Below are 20,094 nucleotides of genomic sequence, written 5' to 3'. Positions count from 1 at the left end.
ACTTTTTATAGCTATATGATCGCTGTGGTAACATTGGCTACCACAGTGATCATTTAGCTAGAATACTTAAACTTTTTTATTTTTTTTTTTTTAAGTTAAACTACTTTATGTTTAAATAATTTAATTTGGGGGTCTCTAGGCAATTTTGATCTTTTTTTATCTGCCTTAAGAGACCCCCAAATCATTTTTTTTACATTTTTATTTTTTTTAACTTAATATTTTTTATTCTTTTTTTACAATCTATATACAGTTGGAAAGGTGAGGCGATTACCTTTCCAATGGTATATGTTGGGGGTATGTAGCTGCTTAGACGCCTGAGATAAAGTTAATAAAGTTGCGCGAGACGTCACCGGGCAGATCGGGTGGCCCCGGTGATGCCCTTCAGTGTGAGGGGCAGATCGCCGGGGTAGGTGGTGATGGGGGTCCACAGACCTCCATCAAGGTAAGATAGTGCTAGTGACGGCATGGTGCCGTTCTTAGCACCTGACTGCACTGGGACTGCTAGCGACGGCACCATGCCGTCGTTAGCAGTCAAGGACTGTCCTGGGTGGTTTCAAATTCAGCGGGGGGGGGGCAACAGGGGGGGCAATTGCCCCCCTGTAGCGACGCCTCTGCTTATGTAAGTAGTTGGCAAGTTATTGAAAACAATGCTAAAGGACACAATTGTTAAATATCCGGTTTGTAAATTGTTTACATGATCAGAAACAGTTTGGGTTAACTACAGGGAGATCCTGTCACAGACTAACTTAACTTATTGTTTTAACTGGCTAACTAAGATAACAGACCATGGAGGATCTGTTAGATTTCAGTAAGGCATTCGACACTGCCCCCCATAGAAAACTTATAAATAACTTGCAGTTTTTGGGATTAGATGAATGGATAAGGCAATGATTGATTATAGAACATTCTGCCTCCTGTCACTCAGAGGAAGTATTTTTATTAGTGATATTAGAGAAGTTTGTAATGGTAAGGTATGTCTATTTGCAGATGATACAAAGGTCTGCCAACAGGGTAGGTCATCCAAGTTAAACAGGTTATATGACAAATTACTTAAGTAAATTAGAAGAATTGGCCCAAGTGTGTTGATGAATGTAAAATAATGCACTTGGCACATAAAAATCAGAAATCAAGATATAACCGTCACAAAACTAGGGCTGCAGAAGACTGTTTACACCGTTTGTAGTTTTCTCCTTTGTTTCTTCATTTCCTCTAGGAGCATAAATCACACCTTGATGTTAAAAAACCAGCAGATCATCATTTACTGTGCCCTGCGCATGACTGGGACCTGGTTTTATCACTAATCTTTAGGACCAGGGTTTACTCAGTCGCGGCTATGGAACTACAGCCCGGCTACCGTACAGACTATTCCTGGGGAAGTTCCCAACGCTGACGCTCAGGGTCCCTATGTCGGACCACAACAGTAATGAGATTTGGGGACCGGTCTCATAACAAGATCCTGTAATATGGGACAAAAATCGAACAGAAATACTACATCTTGATGTATAAGATCTCTTTCTATCAATATTCAACAAAAAAAACATAATAATAATAATAATAATAAAGCCCCTTATATCTCATTAGCTTAGCACTACATGTAAAAAGTATAACCCCCTCATTCACTACCTCCCACACCCCTTAAACCATAATTAGTAAAATACTACTCTATTGGGTACTATGTAAGAGGAGGAAGTGGCCCTCTAGAACCTAAAAATATGTATGTAGGGTATGTCTGTAAACCGGGGATTTTGCCAAACACAAATTGGGTCATTGTTCATCAGTGACATCTAATGTGCATCAGAAAGTCTAAGAAAACATTTTCTTTTGTTTTTTTATATGTTTGCATGGTTTCAAATTACTTCTGAAAAACAGAAAAAATTGTGAGTAAAAGGGAATCTTAATTTAGTTCACATATGGTAAAAATAGCAAAAAAGATATGGGACTTGATGTAACAAAAACCACTGGGACTGAAAACTCAAAATCCTGTCATGCCAATAAAGCTGATTTGATGAGAGAGAGATACAAAGAAATACATACGAAGGTAGCTGTAGCCAGGATTCTGGTTGATTACAATGCTGCACGTTACATTGGTGCTTTCAGAAAGGTTGAGCTTCACCCACAAGGAATAATTTCCATATTCACTAAATCTGTAGTGCATACTGTAAGAGAGGTAACATGACAAGTTAAGGTGAAATACCATTGGTAAATTAGCTTTCAGTGGTTATAAAAAGTCTACACACCCCTGTTAAAATGCCAGGTTCTTGTGATGTTAAAGAATGAGACAAAGATAAATCATGTCAGAATTTTTTTCACCTTTAATGTGACATATATATATATATATATATATTATATATACCATATTTGCGCGATTATAACACCAGGTTTTTTCCAGAGCAAAGTCTTATAATCGGCGTCGTCTTATAATCAGACCTCAACTAGGTCTGACTATGAGACTAAGATCCAGATCCCCCGCAGCGATGCAGGGGACCTGAATCCTCCTGTCTCACCCCCACCCCACTTACCGGTACTTATGAGTCCCCGGTGCTTAGTCCGGGCAGCGCTGGACCGGGGAAGGTCTGCGCGATGGACGCAAACAACCCCCGCCGGCCGCACCTCCTCCCGGCTGCAGCGGAAGTTGTCTACGCAAATAGCGTAGAGCTCTACACGCTGCCCGGACTACGCACAGGGGACTCGGAAGCTTGGGTAAGTTTGGAGGAGGGAGGGGGAGGGAGTGTTAAATGGGGGGCATAAGGCATTTCTGGAGGCAGAATGCTCTGTGAAATGCCTTTTAATCCCCTTAATGCCACTCTGCCTCCAGAAATGCCTTTTAACCCTCTATATGCTACTCTGCCTCCTGAAATGCCTTATAGCTCCCTATATGCCACTCTGCCCCATAATATGCCCTTTAACCCCCTAAATTCCAGAGTGGCATACAGGGGTATAAGGCAATTCTGGAAGCAGAGTGGCACATAGGGGGTCAAAAGGCATATCATGGGGCACAGTGGCATATAGGGGGTATAAGGCATTTCTGGGGCAGAGTGGCAAGCCAGGGGGCAGATGTGCATAACTGGGGGGGCAGGTTGAGGAAAAAAAAGAAATAAAAAAATATTTTTCTCAATCATAGCTTTTATTAAAAAAAAATTGTTCACATAGTTTACATGAATTAACATTTACTGGTAAAACTTTTTTCCTATAGGGTCGTCTTATATTCAGGCTTTTTCTTTTTGTCATAAACTAATATTCAGATTTTGGGGGGTCATCTTATAATCAGGGTCGTCTTATAATTGAGCAAATACGGTATATATACACATACATACATACATATATATATATATATATATATATATACACACACACACACACACATACATATATATATATATATACCGTATTTGCTCGATTATAAGACAAGGTTTTTTTCAAATGCTCTGAAAAATACCCCTCGTCTTATAATCGGGGTCGTCTTATAATCAGACCTCAAATAGGTCTGACTATGAGACGACTAAGATCCAGATCCCCCGCAGCTGCAGGGCACCTGGATCCTCCTGTCTCCCCCCCCCCGCCCCACTTACCGGTGCTTCCGAGTCCCCGGTGTGCAGCCGGGGCAGTGTGTAGACGTGTACGCTGCAGCTGGAAGGAGGTGTGGCTAGCAGCGGGAGTTGTCTGCGTCCATCGCGCAGACCTTCCCCGGCTGTCAGAGATCAGAGTTCCCCGCACCGGTGCAGCACCGGCGCGGGGAATTCTCTCTGACAGTCGGGGAAGGTCTGCGCGTGGCATATAGGGTTAAAAGGCATATCATGGGGCACAGCGGCATATAGTGCATCACTGCGGGGGCAGGTTGGAAAATAGAAGGAAATAAAACCAAAATATTTTTCTCAATCATAGCTTTTATTAAAAAATATAGTTTACATGAATTAACATTTACGGGTAAAACTTTTTCCTATAGGGTCATCTTATATTAAGGCTTTTTCTTTTTTTCCTAAATTAATATTCAGATTTGGGGGGTCGTCTTATAATCGAGCAAATACGGTGTATGTATATATATATATATATATATATATATATATATATACATACACACTTCCAACCCGAGCATACATCGCTTTATATGACTAAATCCAAAATAAAGAAGCACAGGTGTGCGTCGAAACGTTGCCTGCGTGAAATAAACTCACCTTATCATTTGAGTGCTGAGCCTCTGCTTCTTTATTTTGGATTTATTGAGGGACTTGGTGGTACCCTGGCTCGTGCACCATTTCACTTCTGAGTGCTGCATTCCAACCTTTCTTTTTGTGTATATGTGACTAAAGACATTTTATTTTGTTCCAATAAACCTCCTTTAACCCCTTGATGACAATTGCCGGTCCGGGCACGTCACGGAAATTCATGTCGATAACGACAAATGACGTGCCAGGACCGGCACGTCATTAAACGGGTGCAGACAGCGATCTATTTTCGCTTTCTGCACCGAAACGGCGTTGCTGTAATGCCTCGACCTCGAGGCATTCAGCAACGCCATTATCGGCACAAAGGGGCCATCTCTGGCCCCTCCCCGGGGCGTCAACATCCGCCATACTTTGTATGGCGGCAGACGCCCGTTTTAAAAGCATTTAGGAGGCGATCAACGATCGCCTCCTAAACTTAAATGGTGTCGCTGGAATGCCTCGATCAGGAGGCATCCAGCGACACCAAACACTTACCTTTGGATGGGCTGTGACCACTCCGGAGAGCGGTCACAGCCGCAGCTGCCGGTGATCTTCGCCGGCGGTCCGGGAAACTTCAATAAAGAAACAAAGTCTAAAAAGTTCGCTAGACGGTCTCCAGACCCTCTAGGCTCCACTTGCAGGTTGAATATAGGTACTGCATTCAACCATGCAAGTCAATGGAGCTCAGCTTTCTAATCACAGTGTGATTAGAAAAAAAAATTTAAAAATAAAATAAAATTAATAATAATTAGAAAAAAAATTGTAAAAAACCAGTAAAATGTAAAAATAATTTCCCACTGATGTCACTATCAGGGGAACCTTCAAGTTGAAAAAAAATGTTAAAAAAATAAAAAAAAGGCAAAAAAAAAATATATATATAAAAAATATATTTTTGTGAGCAAGTCCTAAAATTAGCATATTAGCTTAAAACAATTCTCGCATGGAAAGAGTTAAAATACTGGCATATTAAATGCCCATGGGGTGTCTACTTTTAAAAAATGTATGATTTGATGGGGTAAATTGAATTGGCCGGGTTCAACAAGGTCCCAATTAACACGGGGGGAAGGATGGCCACACATCTAATTTCCAATTAGAAAAATGCACATGTACCAAATGTGGCCTTTTAGTTCCCCCCAAAAATGACAAAACCATGCATGTGGGGTATCACTGTACTCAGGAGATGTTGCTGAACACATATTGGGGTGTCGTGTGACGGCGGCATATACCAGGAGCTGTAAATTCATACATAAAGTAGGTGTGTGTGGGAAAAATACACACACAAAAATACTACTGCAAACTTTGAAAAAATGCTGGTGGTAAAATGTGTGCATGCAAAGAGTTAAAATACCAGCATTTAAAATACCCTGGGGTGTCTAGTTTTCAAAAATATATAGTTTTGTTGGGCATACTGAAATGGCCCGGCTCAAAGATGTACCAAATAGGGCACGGGCAGTGGATCCCCAAATGCCAAAGTTCAACATTGAAAAATGTGCATGCCCCAAATGCCCCCGAACAGCCAGGCAAAATCATTCATGTGAGGTATCGCTGTACTCAGGATATGTTGCTAAACACATATTGGGGTGTTTTTTGATAGTGACATATACCAGAACCTGTTTATTTATACCTAAAGTAAAATGTGTGTGAAAAAACAAATGCAAAAAAATTACTACCATAAAGTTTGACAAAGGCTGATGGTAGAAGTGCTTAGAAAGGGTTAAAATACCAGCATTTGGAATACCCTGGGCTGTCTAGTTTTCAAAAATATATGACTTGATGGGGTAAATTGCATTGGCCGGCTTCAAAGATACCCGAAATGGCTCATGGGGGGAAGAATTACCAGATTTGGAAAAAATGGCTTTGAAATAGCAAAACGGTACCTGTACTTATTGCTCCATAACGTGCAGAAAAAAGCAAAAAAACATAAAAACATTGGGTATTTCTAAACTCAGGACAAATAGTAGAATCTATTTAGCAGGTTTTTTTATTACCTTTTATAGATGAGTAAAAGATTTTTCAACTAAAAGTTAGAAACAGTCATTTTTTTCTAAATTTTTCACCATATTTTATACTTTTTTTAATAGTAAATAATATGATACAATCAAAACAATGTCATCTAAAGAAAGCCCTTCTTGTCCTGAAAAAAACAATATCTAATGTGTGTGGGTTCAGTAAATGGGAAAGAAGAAAATTACAGCTAAACACGAGCAGCGCAGAAATGTTAAAACGGCCATTGTCACGAAGGGTACAAAAAGTAAAATCAGCCTTTGTCACGAAGGGGTTAAATGCAGAACTGGCGGCTGCTGTTGTCAGTCATGGTATATTTTCAGTGCATTTCCCTGGACAGGTACCACACTGAGAAGATTCTTTCTGGCAATGCTATGAAGTCCCTAACTAAATAGACTTTTATAAGTTAGAAGGTCCAGCTAGGTTAGCTATTTCACGGTTTAGCATAAGGCACTAAGATAAGGACTCACTGTGTAGGACTACTTCTTCCCCAAGCATCAGAGACTCTAAAGACTGTGGAGCTTGGACACAGATTTGGGGTTCCTGTATTTTGGGAGGGGGGTTATGTGGGGGTGTTACTCTCCATCGGGTCAGGACTTACAGAACAGAGACCTCTGTGGCCGGTATTTGCACTAGGGCTGCAACTAACGATTATTTTAATAATCGCTTAGTTGGCCGATTATTTTTTCGATTAATCGGATTAAAAAATGCAAATTTTTCTTTTATTTAAAATAATGTAATGAACAAAGTGGGTGTTAAAAAAACAAAATAAAAAAACTTAAAATTTAAACTTTCATCTCTTTATCACGATGGCATTTCTCTATTCACCTTCTTATTTTACCGACATAATAATAAAAGCTACAATAACCCAAACAGTGTTTCTCAAACTAGATTTTAATACTTAACGTTATTAGTAAATATTAATTCATATGTTAACAATTTTTTCATATTTAATAAGAAATATGAGAAAAAAGCCTTGTTTATATTTTCTTTTATTTGCCAAACTGCCCCCAGTTATGCACATCTGACCCCCAGCTTGCCACTCTGCCCCAGATATGCCTTATACCTCCTATATGCCAGAGATGCCACTGTGCCCCGATATAAGGAGTATTCCTTATATGCCAGTGATATGCAAATGAGCCCCCTGATATACCCTATACCCCCAGATATGTCTTATGCCCCCCTGATATGCCCAATCTTGATATGCCTTATGCCCCCTTCCAATATGCCACTGCCCCTCAGATATATCTTATACCTTCCAATATGTCACTCGCCCCCCATTTATGCCTTATACTTCCCTATATGCCACTGTGCACCCTGATATGCCACTTTGCCCCCCATAAATGCCCTACACCACCCTGAAATTCATTATACTTCCTGATTCACCACTCTGCCTCCCCCAGATATGACACACTGAAATTCATTTTACTCCCCCATACACCACTATAACTCACTCATAAACCACTCTACCTCTCTCCCCCCGACTCCCATACACCACTCTCCCCCCCCCGACTCCCATACACCACTCTCCCCCCCGACTCCCATACACCACCCCCCCCGACTCCCATACACCACTCTGCCACTCTCCCCCTGACTCCCATACACCACTCTGCCACTCTCCCCCCCGACTCCCATACACCACTCTCCCCCCCCCGACTCCCATACACCACTCTCCCCCCCGACTCCCATACACCACTCTGCCACTCTCCCCCTGACTCCCATACACCACTCTGCCACTCTCCCCCCCGACTCCCATACACCACTCTGCCACTCTCCCCCCCGACTCCCATACACCACTCTGCCACTCCCCCCCCGACTCCCATACACCACTCTGCCACTCTCCCCCCCGACTCCCATACACCACTCTGCCACTCTCCCCCCCGACTCCCATACACCACTCTGCCACTCTCCCCCCCGACTCCCATACACCACTCTGCCACTCTCCCCCCCGACTCCCATACACCACTCTGCCACTCTCCCCCCCGACTCCCATAAACCACTCTGCCACTCTCCCCCCCGACTCCCATACACCACTCTGCCACTCTCCCCCCCGACTCCCATACACCACTCTGCCACTCTCCCCCCGACTCCCATATACCATTCTGCCACTCTCCCCCCGACTCCCATACACCACTCTGCCTCCCCCCCGACTCCCATACACCACTCTACCTCTCTCCCCCTGACTCCCATACACCACTCTGCCACTCTCCCCCCAACTCCCATACACAACTCTCCCCCCGACTCCCATACACCACTCTCCCCCCCGACTCCCATACACCACTCTGCCACCCTCCCCCCGACTCCCATACACCACTCTCCCCCCGACTCCCATACACCACTCTGCCACTCTCCCCCCCGACTCCCATACACCACTCTGCCACTCTCCCCCCCGACTCCCATACACCACTCTGCCACTCTCCCCCCCGACTCCCATACACCACTCTGCCACTCTCCCCCCGACTCCCATACACCACTCTGCCACTCTCCCCCCGACTCCCATACACCACTCTGCCTCCCCCCGACTCCCATACACCACTCTACCTCTCTCCCCCTGACTCCCATACACCACTCTGCCACTCTCCCCCCAACTCCCATACACCACTCTCCCCCCGACTCCCATACACCACTCTCCCCCCCGACTCCCATACACCACTCTCCCCCCCGACTCCCATACACCACTCTCCCCCCGACTCCCATACAACACTCTGCCACTCTCCCCCCAGACTCCCATACACCACTCTGCCACTCTCCCCCCCGACTCCCATACACCACTCTGCCACTCTCCCCCCGACTCCCATACACCACTCTGCCACTCTCCCCCCGACTCCCATACACCACTCTGCCTCCCCCCGACTCCCATACACCACTCTACCTCTCTCCCCCTGACTCCCATACACCACTCTGCCACTCTCCCCCCAACTCCCATACACCACTCTCCCCCCGACTCCCATACACCACTCTCCCCCCCGACTCCCATACACCACTCTCCCCCCGACTCCCATACACCACTCTCCCCCCGACTCCCATACAACACTCTGCCACTCTCCCCCCAGACTCCCATACACCACTCTGCCACTCTCCCCCCCGACTCCCATACACCACTCTGCCACTCCCCCCCCAACTCCCATACACCACTCTGCCTCTCCCCCCCTGTGACAGGGCCAGGCTAGCTGGCTGATATGTTTTGTGTCCGGTTCCGTATACCGTCACCCGGTAATATATTATATTGTGTTTATTGTGTAACCGGCCCAGAGACTGATGTGGATTCAGCCCCAGCCTTCAAAGAGACGATCCTATAATCTGGCTGGGGCTCTTAATCAGCCAGCACAGCCCTGTCTGCCCAGACGGCACCCGCACTACAGGGGGGATAACACAGGTGGGGGAACCCATTGTATTCTGTAATCCCCTCACCTGATACATCCCCTGTATACTGACAGGATTTGTGATGGGATGTGGCTGATGGGATTGGGGGTTGGGTTCTGTACACATTGCATTGAGATTGGATATAAATTCTCTGTGTTTGTAATAAAGAGGTTCTTCTTGGTTTACTACGAATGGTGGTCTGGATGATCCGTGGATAGCTGAGTGCTATCCGTATGAGGGACTGACTGGTGATTCCTCAGCCCTCAAACAGGGGGACCCAGCCTTGGGTACGGTGACCCTGTAACATCCCCCCCCCCCGACTCCCATACACCACTCTGCCTCTCTCACCGACTCTCTGGTGTCTTGTGAACCTCAGTTGCTGGCTGGCACTTTCACTGGAGCTTCATAGAAGCTGTCTGTGCACATCACGCAGACCCCCACCAGCTGAAAGAGAGGATGAACCTCTGCAGGAGACCTGGATTCTCCTCTCTATCAGCTGGTGGGGGTCTGCACGATGTGCACAGACAGCCTCCGTTACTCCCCTTCACTTCCGCTGGGGCTTCTACGATGGACCTACGATGAAGGTCATGTGATGCTGGCGCTGCATCGTAGAAGTCCCAGCGGAAGTGGTGGTTGTGTGTGTGAGCATCACAAGTACACAAACCGGCTGACAGTGAGGGGAATCCAGGTCCCCTGCAGCACTGCGGGGGATCTGGATTCAAGTGTTATAATTCGATCTCTGTTTGAGGTCGGATTATAGAAGGAGAGGAGTTTATCAGAGCATTTGCTCTGAAAACAACCTTTTTATAATCGATAAAAATCGATTCGACTAATCAATGAAAATCGTTGACGATTTTCATTACCGATTATTATCGATTAGTTGTTGCTGCCCTTATTTGCACCTGGATCTGATATCCAGCAGGTTTCAACCAGAAGTCAGGGAACCGCCCGTGTTTACCTTCCTCCCCACAGACTACTATAGCGACCCCCTATTGGGCTGAGTGCAAACACGGAGCCACGAGCAACAGAGGAACTGATGGGAAACTTTGTGTGGTTTGCTATGTCTATTGTATGTAAATCACCCCTTGTACTGTTTAAATACAGTCACACTGTGTAGCTCAGCTTCGGCTAGCCACAGTGCTGGTGCAGCGGCATCCCCCCTTCTGGCGCTGAAGGTGTTAATCGCTGGTGTCCCAGCAGGAGGAAGAAACGTTTGGCGGGAGTACCCACTCTGAGTACAGGGCGTCCCATCACAAAAACATACCAAAGTTATAGAAGTTATCGGTTGCCAGATTGCTTTATAAGGGTATCTTTATAAGTGTTTATTGAGGGTATCAAATGAGATTTTACATGTCCCTTGGACACAGGTTCACATCCATGTAATGACGTTTATGCTGCGTTACACCTTTAGAATCGTGATGGGAAGTTCGGATCAGTAAAGCAAATCGGATCATTTTGAGTCGTTCATTGAAATGATTCGATTCATAATCTGACTCTTCGGATCACTCAGTGTGACTCACAGAAGTTACCATTTCCCAGTCCCTCCCTGCAGTCACACTGACGATTGGCCTCGCCCCTTTCATTAGAGTCAAAGAACCCTCCTGCCTGCCTACTCTAGTGATGTCACTGAAGGCAGAGAGTCGTTCAGAGAATCATTCAGAGATTCGAATCTTACAGAGATTTGAATCATTCAGAGAATGATTCAGAGAATATCACTGACACCATGCTTTTATAAATAAATACATTAATAATCTTCACTGCTCCCGGAATTTAGATTCCCCTTAGTTTGCCCACCTTTACCTCTAACTGCACCTTAAATTAGTTCATGATCTGAACATCACTATTTTATAACTTAATATAGAAATACAAACATTCCCAGTAGTATTGAATGCTCAAGTGCTCGCTTTAAATTTCTGTGGAGTGTCCCTTGAGAATCTCCATGTGTGGATTTCCCCCTTCCACAGCTATTTTTTGTGCAGGACCTGTGTTTGGCCAAACACATCACCTTGCAAGTGATAGGCTCTACCTATCACCGGCTCTGTGAATGCTGTACATGGGGATCTATTCAGGCTCCTGTAAAAATGAGTGAAAAGTGCCTAGGATTTCAATGAGTGTGCTTTCCTGCCACTGACTGGCTCTTCGAGCAACCAATCAGTGGCAAGAATAATCGAACGATGAACGAGGGAGTGCATTCCTGTTTACTGGGGCTATCAGGGACATTTTACTGTCCCTTGAATCATCTAAAATGTTTAACCACTTATGTTTTCTCAGAACACGGTTACATGACAAAAAGCAGGCACTGATATGTTGCTGTCATACCTGAAAAAATGTCGATTTGATGTGATTCAACATTCAGAGGAAGAATACAATGACACCAATTTTACATTTAAACTTGTATTATAATAATATTGATATATGACCTAATAGGACATTATGTATGTACCAGATCAATGTTTGCTGAAGGAAAAAACTCAAACAGTATGGCGCAAATTATGGATTTTTGTTTGTTTACACAATATTTTGTAACCCACCAACACAGTTCTTTTTTCCGTGAGGTGCCATTCAGTTGAAGAGTAAGGGAGTGTCTGGTGTCCACCGCTGTACTTACATCATTTGTAGCATTAACATCAATTAAAACTTGATACAGGCACTGTTATATTGAAATAAGGAGACAGAAAGTTGGACATTAGAGATATGTTTACAAGAACAAACAAAAGCTGGATTATTTTTTACTTGCATTTATGTTTTATTTTATGTTTTACTAGGAATTGATAAAAAATTAATTATACGCTAAACTCAAGAAAGATCTGTAGGAGGCAGCCATTACCAATAGGTGTGCAATCTGGAAGTTACCACACATGCTAATATAGAAAAATAAGCTATGGTGTTATAATCACCTGGAAATTAAATATATGAAATCATATTCATTAGACATCAGCAAGCATTTAAAATTCCATACCCTGGAGGTTATATAGTAGATGAAAAAAAGGATAATCAAGATGTGGATAATGGAGTAAACACAGCAGAGGGGTGCCACTGCTCAATCTCACTGATAAACACGACCCAAGTACAAAATAGCACCAAACACTCAGTTCAAAAGTCCATAAGGCAAGCCGAGGTCTGCAGCCAGGAGACAAGCAGGTAACCTTAACCCAAGTTGAGGTCCATAGCCAGGAGATACATAGGAATAGCAGGTAGAAGGAGATTCAACAAGTTTGAGAAACCAAGCAGTGATTAGAAGTTGGGTAGGGCTTATATAAGGCTGCAGGTAGACACACCTCCCTTCCACACCTGAAATGACGAATCAGGGCGATATCGTTTTAACCCTCTTGCTAGTCGCGTTAGTAATAGGTGGCACGCACCCCTCATTGGATATACACACAGGCATGCGCATCACCGAAAGGGATAGGCAGACACGTGATGCCAGCAACTACAGCCCGGGATGAGGCCTACCCTACGACTGTAGCAGAAGTGTGATGCCAGGTAAGTTGCTGGTTTTGGGAAGCCCCTCAAGTGCAGTCTCTGGCGTGTCCAAGTGCTGGCCTTTGCAGTAGCAAATTTTTCGATTCCATCAATATCTAATATTGCGTTTTAACTAGGGCTGCAACAACTAATCGATAAAATCGATAATCGATAATGAAAATCGTTGCCAACGAATTTCATTATCGATTAGTTGAATCGATTTTTATCGATTATAAAATGAGGGGTTTTTCAGAGCAAACGCTCTGAAAAATACCCCTCATTATATAAACGGTTTCAGTGACTCACAGCAGCAGCTCCTACTTACCAGTCCCTCCCTGTAATCACTGTGACAACTGGCCCCGCCCCCTTCCTTCTCCCAGAAGGCCAGAACCACATGGCTGTGACACTCATCTAACTAAGTATAAAATTAATATTTGGGCTGCTGAAAGTTAGGGGAGGTGGGGGTTAATTTAGGGGCAGTTATGGTTAATGGGGTGTTTAGGGTTAATTTAGGGGAAGTTATGGTTAATGGGGTGTTTAGGGGAAGTTATGGTTAATGGGGTGTTTAGGGGCAGCTATGGTTAATGGGGTGTTTAGGGTTAATTTAGGGGCAGTTATGGTTAATGGGGTGTTTAGGGTTAATGGGGTGTTTGGGGTTAATTTGAGGCAGTTGTGGTTAATGGGGTGTTTAGGGTTAATTTAGGGGATGCTGTGGTTAATGGGGTGTTTAGGGTTAATTTAGGGTAGTTGTGTTTGATGGGGTATTTAGAGTTAATTTAGGGGTAGTTATGGTTAATGGGGTGTTTAGTGTTAATTTAATGATGAGGACTGAGGGTTAATTTAATAAAGTTAACTTAAGGCGCAGTTAGAGGTAAAGGGGGGCAGACTAAGGGGAATCTAAATCCTGGCGGCAGTGAAGATTAACCCAGTACTTATTTATAAAAGTATGGTGTCAGTGTGATGCGAACAGGTCTGTGACTCTGAGGGGACTATGAGATATCTGGGGGTATAAGGCATATCTGGGGAGGATGGAGTGACATATCTGGGGGTATAAGGCATATACAGTATATAAGGCATATGTGGGGAGGGCAGCATGGCATGTCTGGGGAGGATGGAGTGGTGTATCAGGGGGTATAAGGCGTATCAGGCACAGTGGCATATGTGGGGGTAGAGTGGAGTGGCATATGTGGGAGGCAGCGTGGCATATGTGGGAGGCAGCGTGGCATATGTGGGAGGCAGCGTGGCATATGTGGGAGGCAGCGTGGCATATGTGGGAGGCAGCGTGGCATATGTGGGAGGCAGCGTGGCATATGTGGGAGGCAGCGTGGCATATGTGGGAGGCAGCGTGGCATATGTGGGAGGCAGCGTGGAGTGGAATATGTGGGAGGCAGCGTGGAGTGGCAAATGTGGGAGGCAGCGTGGAGTGGCAAATGTGGGAGGCAGCGTGGAGTGGCAAATGTGGGAGGCAGCGTGGAGTGGCAAATGTGGGAGGCAGCGTGGAGTGGCAAATGTGGGAGGCAGCGTGGAGTGGCAAATGTGGGAGGCAGCGTGGAGTGGCAAATGTGGGAGGCAGCGTGGAGTGGCAAATGTGGGAGGCAGCGTGGAGTGGCAAATGTGGGAGGCAGCGTGGAGTGGCAAATGTGGGAGGCAGCGTGGAGTGGCAAATGTGGGAGGCAGCGTGGAGTGGCAAATGTGGGAGGCAGCATGGCATGTCTGGGAGGCGGCGTGGCATGTCTGGGAGGCGGCGTGGCATGTCTGGGAGGCGGCGTGGCATGTCTGGGAGGCGGCGTGGCATGTCTGGGAGGCGGCGTGGCATGTCTGGGAGGCGGCGTGGCATGTCTGGGAGGCGGCGTGGCATGTCTGGGAGGCGGCGTGGCATGTCTGGGAGGCGGCGTGGCATGTCTGGGAGGCGGCGTGGCATGTCTGGGAGGCGGAGTGGCAAATGTGGGAGGCAGCGTGGCATGTCTGGGAGGCAGCGTGGCAAGCCTGGGCTCAAATGTGCATGTGGGAGGCAGCGTGGCATATGTGGGAGGCAGCGTGGAGTGGAATATGTGGGAGGAAGCGTGGCATATGTGGGAGGCAGGGTGGAGTGGAATATGTGGGAGGCAGCGTGGAATATGTGGGAGGCAGCGTGGAATATGTGGGAGGCAGCGTGGCATATGTGGGAGGCAGCGTGGCATATGTGGGAGGCAGCGTGGAGTGGCAAATGTGGGAGGCAGCGTGGAGTGGCAAATGTGGGAGGCAGCGTGGAGTGGCAAATGTGGGAGGCAGCGTGGAGTGGCAAATGTGGGAGGCAGCGTGGAGTGGCAAATGTGGGAGGCAGCGTGGAGTGGCAAATGTGGGAGGCAGCGTGGAGTGGCAAATGTGGGAGGCAGCGTGGCAAATGTGGGAGGCAGCGTGGCAAATGTGGGAGGCAGCGTGGCAAATGTGGGAGGCAGCGTGGCAAATGTGGGAGGCAGCGTGGCAAATGTGGGAGGCAGCGTGGCAAATGTGGGAGGCAGCGTGGCAAATGTGGGAGGCAGCGTGGCAAATGTGGGAGGCAGCGTGGCAAATGTGGGAGGCAGCGTGGCAAATGTGGGAGGCAGCGTGGCATGTCTGGGAGGCAGCGTGGCATGTCTGGGAGGCAGCGTGGCATGTCTGGGAGGCAGCGTGGCAAGCCTGGGCTCAAATGTGCATGTGGGAGGCAGCGTGGCATATGTGGGAGGCAGCGTGGAGTGGAATATGTGGGAGGAAGCGTGGCATATGTGGGAGGCAGGGTGGAGTGGAATATGTGGGAGGCAGCGTGGAGTGGCACATGTGGGAGGCAGCGTGGAGTGGCAAATGTGGGAGGCAGCGTGGAGTGGCAAATGTGGGAGGCAGCGTGGAGTGGCAAATGTGGGAGGCAGCGTGGAGTGGCAAATGTGGGAGGCAGCGTGGAGTGGCAAATGTGGGAGGCAGCGTGGAGTGGCAAATGTGGGAGGCAGCGTGGAGTGGCAAATGTGGGAGGCAGCGTGGAGTGGTATATGTGGGAGGCAGCGTGGAGTGGTATATGTGGGAGGCAGCGTGGAGTGGTATATGTGGGAGGCAGCGTGGAGTGGTATAAGTGGGAGGCAGCGTGGAGTGGTATATGTGGGAGGCAGCGTGGAGTGGTATATGTGGGAGGCAGCGTGGCATATGTGGGAGGCAGGGTGGAGTGGAATATGTGGGAGGCAGGGTGGAGTGTAATATGTGGGAGGCAGCGTGGAGTGGAATATGTGGGAGGCAGCGTGGCATATGTGGGAGGCAGCATGGAGTGGAATATGTGGGAGGCAGCGTGGAGTGGTATATGTGGGAGGCAGCGTGGAGTGGCACATGTGGGAGGCAGCGTGGAGTGGCAAATGTGGGAGGCAGCGTGGAGTGGCAAATGTGGGAGGCAGCGTGGAGTGGCAAATGTGGGAGGCAGCGTGGCAAATGTGGGAGGCAGCGTGGCAAATGTGGGAGGCAGCGTGGCAAATGTGGGAGGCAGCGTGGCAAATGTGGGAGGCAGCGTGGCAAATGTGGGAGGCAGCGTGGCAAATGTGGGAGGCAGCGTGGCAAATGTGGGAGGCAGCGTGGCAAATGTGGGAGGCAGCGTGGCATGTCTGGGAGGCAGCGTGGCATGTCTGGGAGGCAGCGTGGCATGTCTGGGAGGCAGCGTGGCAAGCTTGGGCTCAAATGTGCATGTGGGAGGCAGCGTGGCATATGTGGGAGGCAGCGTGGAGTGGAATATGTGGGAGGAAGCGTGGCATATGTGGGAGGCAGAGTGGAGTGGAATATGTGGGAGGCAGCGTGGAGTGGTATATGTGGGAGGCAGCGTGGAGTGGCAAATGTGGGAGGCAGCGTGGAGTGGCAAATGTGGGAGGCAGCGTGGAGTGGCAAATGTGGGAGGCAGCGTGGAGTGGCAAATGTGGGAGGCAGCGTGGAGTGGTATATGTGGGAGGCAGCGTGGAGTGGTATATGTGGGAGGCAGCGTGGAGTGGTATAAGTGGGAGGCAGCGTGGAGTGGTATATGTGGGAGGCAGCGTGGAGTGGTATATGTGGGAGGCAGCGTGGCATATGTGGGAGGCAGGGTGGAGTGGAATATGTGGGAGGCAGGGTGGAGTGGAATATGTGGGAGGCAGCGTGGAGTGGAATATGTGGGAGGCAGCGTGGCAAGCCTGGGCTCAAATGTGCATGTGGGAGGCAGCGTGGCATATGTGGGAGGCAGCGTGGAGTGGAATATGTGGGAGGAAGCGTGGCATATGTGGGAGGCAGGGTGGAGTGGAATATGTGGGAGGCAGCGTGGAGTGGCACATGTGGGAGGCAGCGTGGAGTGGCAAATGTGGGAGGCAGCGTGGAGTGGCAAATGTGGGAGGCAGCGTGGAGTGGCAAATGTGGGAGGCAGCGTGGAGTGGCAAATGTGGGAGGCAGCGTGGAGTGGCAAATGTGGGAGGCAGCGTGGAGTGGCAAATGTGGGAGGCAGCGTGGAGTGGCAAATGTGGGAGGCAGCGTGGAGTGGTATATGTGGGAGGCAGCGTGGAGTGGTATATGTGGGAGGCAGCGTGGAGTGGTATAAGTGGGAGGCAGCGTGGAGTGGTATATGTGGGAGGCAGCGTGGAGTGGTATATGTGGGAGGCAGCGTGGCATATGTGGGAGGCAGGGTGGAGTGGAATATGTGGGAGGCAGGGTGGAGTGTAATATGTGGGAGGCAGCGTGGAGTGGAATATGTGGGAGGCAGCGTGGCATATGTGGGAGGCAGCATGGAGTGGAATATGTGGGAGGCAGCGTGGAGTGGCATATGTGGGAGGCAGCGTGGAGTGGCAAATGTGGGAGGCAGCGTGGCAAATGTGGGAGGCAGCGTGGCAAATGTGGGAGGCAGCGTGGCAAATGTGGGAGGCAGCGTGGCAAATGTGGGAGGCAGCGTGGCAAATGTGGGAGGCAGCGTGGCAAATGTGGGAGGCAGCGTGGCAAATGTGGGAGGCAGCGTGGCAAATGTGGGAGGCAGCGTGGCAAATGTGGGAGGCAGCGTGGCATGTCTGGGAGGCAGCGTGGCAAGCTTGGGCTCAAATGTGCATGTGGGAGGCAGCGTGGCATATGTGGGAGGCAGCGTGGAGTGGAATATGTGGGAGGAAGCGTGGCATATGTGGGAGGCAGAGTGGAGTGGAATATGTGGGAGGCAGCGTGGAGTGGTATATGTGGGAGGCAGCGTGGAGTGGCAAATGTGGGAGGCAGCGTGGAGTGGCAAATGTGGGAGGCAGCGTGGAGTGGCAAATGTGGGAGGCAGCGTGGAGTGGCAAATGTGGGAGGCAGCGTGGAGTGGTATATGTGGGAGGCAGCGTGGAGTGGTATATGTGGGAGGCAGCGTGGAGTGGTATAAGTGGGAGGCAGCGTGGAGTGGTATATGTGGGAGGCAGCGTGGAGTGGTATATGTGGGAGGCAGCGTGGCATATGTGGGAGGCAGGGTGGAGTGGAATATGTGGGAGGCAGGGTGGAGTGGAATATGTGGGAGGCAGCGTGGAGTGGAATATGTGGGAGGCAGCGTGGCATATGTGGGAGGCAGCGTGGCATATGTGGGAGGCAGCGTGGCATATGTGGGAGGCAGCGTGGCATATGTGGGAGGCAGCGTGGAGTGGTATATGTGGGAGGCAGCGTGGCATATGTGGGAGGCAGCATGGAGTGGAATATGTGGGAGGCAGCGTGGAGTGGCAAATGTGGGAGGCAGCGTGGAGTGGTATATGTGGGAGGCAGCGTGGAGTGGCATGTCTGGGAGGCAGCGTGGCATGTCTGGGAGGCAGCGTGGCAAGCCTGGGCTCAAATGTGCATGTGGGAGTCAGCGTGGCATATGTGGGAGGCAGTGTGGAGTGGCATATGTGGGAGGCAGCGTGGAGTGGCATGTCTGGGAGGCAGCGTGGCAAGCCTGTGCTCAAATGTGCATAAATTGGGGGGGCTGGTTGGGAAATAAAGACAAGAAATGCATTTTATCAGTTGATCACTTTCTAAATTAATTTAATGACGGTTCAGGACCGTCAAAGGTCGTTAACAGACCTTTTTTGCATGACGACCCTGAACCATCAAAGGTCGTTACGGGGTTAAAACTAGGGCTGCAACTAACAGCGTGGCAGCGTGGCATATGTGGGAGGCAGCGTGGCATATGTGGGAGGCAGCGTGGCATATGTGGGAGGCAGCGTGGAGTGGTATATGTGGGAGGCAGCGTGGCATATGTGGGAGGCAGCATGGAGTGGAATATGTGGGAGGCAGCGTGGAGTGGCAAATGTGGGAGGCAGCGTGGAGTGGTATATGTGGGAGGCAGCGTGGAGTGGCATGTCTGGGAGGCAGCGTGGCATGTCTGGGAGGCAGCGTGGCAAGCCTGGGCTCAAATGTGCATGTGGGAGTCAGCGTGGCATATGTGGGAGGCAGTGTGGAGTGGCATATGTGGGAGGCAGCGTGGAGTGGCATGTCTGGGAGGCAGCGTGGCAAGCCTGTGCTCAAATGTGCATAAATTGGGGGGGCTGGTTGGGAAATAAAGACAAGAAATGCATTTTATCAGTTTTTTTTTTATTCTGCGTTTGTATTTAACATCATTTGTTTATTAAATTATTTTAAATAAATGAAAAATGTACATTCATTTTTTTATCCGATTAATCGATTAATCGAAAAAATAATCGGCCAACTAATCGATTATGAAAATAATCGTTAGTTGCAGCCCTAGTTTTAACCCCGTAACGACCTTTGATGGTTCAGGGTCGTCATGCAAAAAAGGTCTGTTAACGACCTTTGACGGTCCTGAACCGTCATTAAATTAATTTAGAAAGTGATCAACGATCACTTTCCTCGCTTAAACGGAGTTGCTGTAATGCCTCGATGTTGAGGCATTCAGTAACGTCGAGATCGGCATCAGGGGCCATGTCTGGCCCCTCCCCGGGGAGTCAACATCTGCCATACACTGTATGGCGGCGGACGCCCATTTTAAAAGAGTTTAGGAGGCGATCAACGATCACCTCCTAAACTTCAATGGTGTTGCTGAAATGCAACTCTCTGGATGTGTCCTGCGGAATCCCCCAACTCTACCAGGGGCATGTATGGTCAT

At 48.4% G+C, this 20,094-nt stretch overlaps 2 protein-coding genes across 2 annotated transcripts in view; one reads left to right on the top strand and one right to left on the bottom strand.

Annotated features, from left to right (window-relative positions):
• Window positions 1-1,424, top strand: part of LOC149273230 (uncharacterized) — a 22,170-nt gene extending 20,746 nt beyond the window's left edge. Inside the window, exon 3 of the mRNA XM_089506572.1 lies at window positions 1,309-1,424. Within this exon, the coding sequence (XP_089362698.1) occupies window positions 1,309-1,424 (116 nt within the window). The remainder of the gene's footprint in view (window positions 1-1,308) is intronic.
• LOC149273229 (heparan-alpha-glucosaminide N-acetyltransferase-like) overlaps window positions 1-20,094 on the bottom strand; it is a 97,009-nt gene that overhangs the window by 63,368 nt on the left and 13,547 nt on the right. The window contains exons 3-4 of the mRNA XM_089506570.1: window positions 12,101-12,219; window positions 2,035-2,156 (exon numbers count right to left, since the gene is read on the bottom strand). Coding sequence (XP_089362696.1) covers window positions 2,035-2,156; window positions 12,101-12,219 — 241 coding nt within the window. The remainder of the gene's footprint in view (window positions 1-2,034; window positions 2,157-12,100; window positions 12,220-20,094) is intronic.

The sequence above is a fragment of the Sceloporus occidentalis genome, unplaced genomic scaffold (assembly GCF_023333645.1).
Source record: "Sceloporus occidentalis isolate IW3139 unplaced genomic scaffold, rSceOcc1.0.p SCAF_392, whole genome shotgun sequence".
NCBI lineage: Eukaryota > Metazoa > Chordata > Lepidosauria > Squamata > Phrynosomatidae > Sceloporus > Sceloporus occidentalis.
Note: the sequence above shows the minus strand (reverse complement) of the source record. Positions and strands in the feature narration are given on the sequence as shown.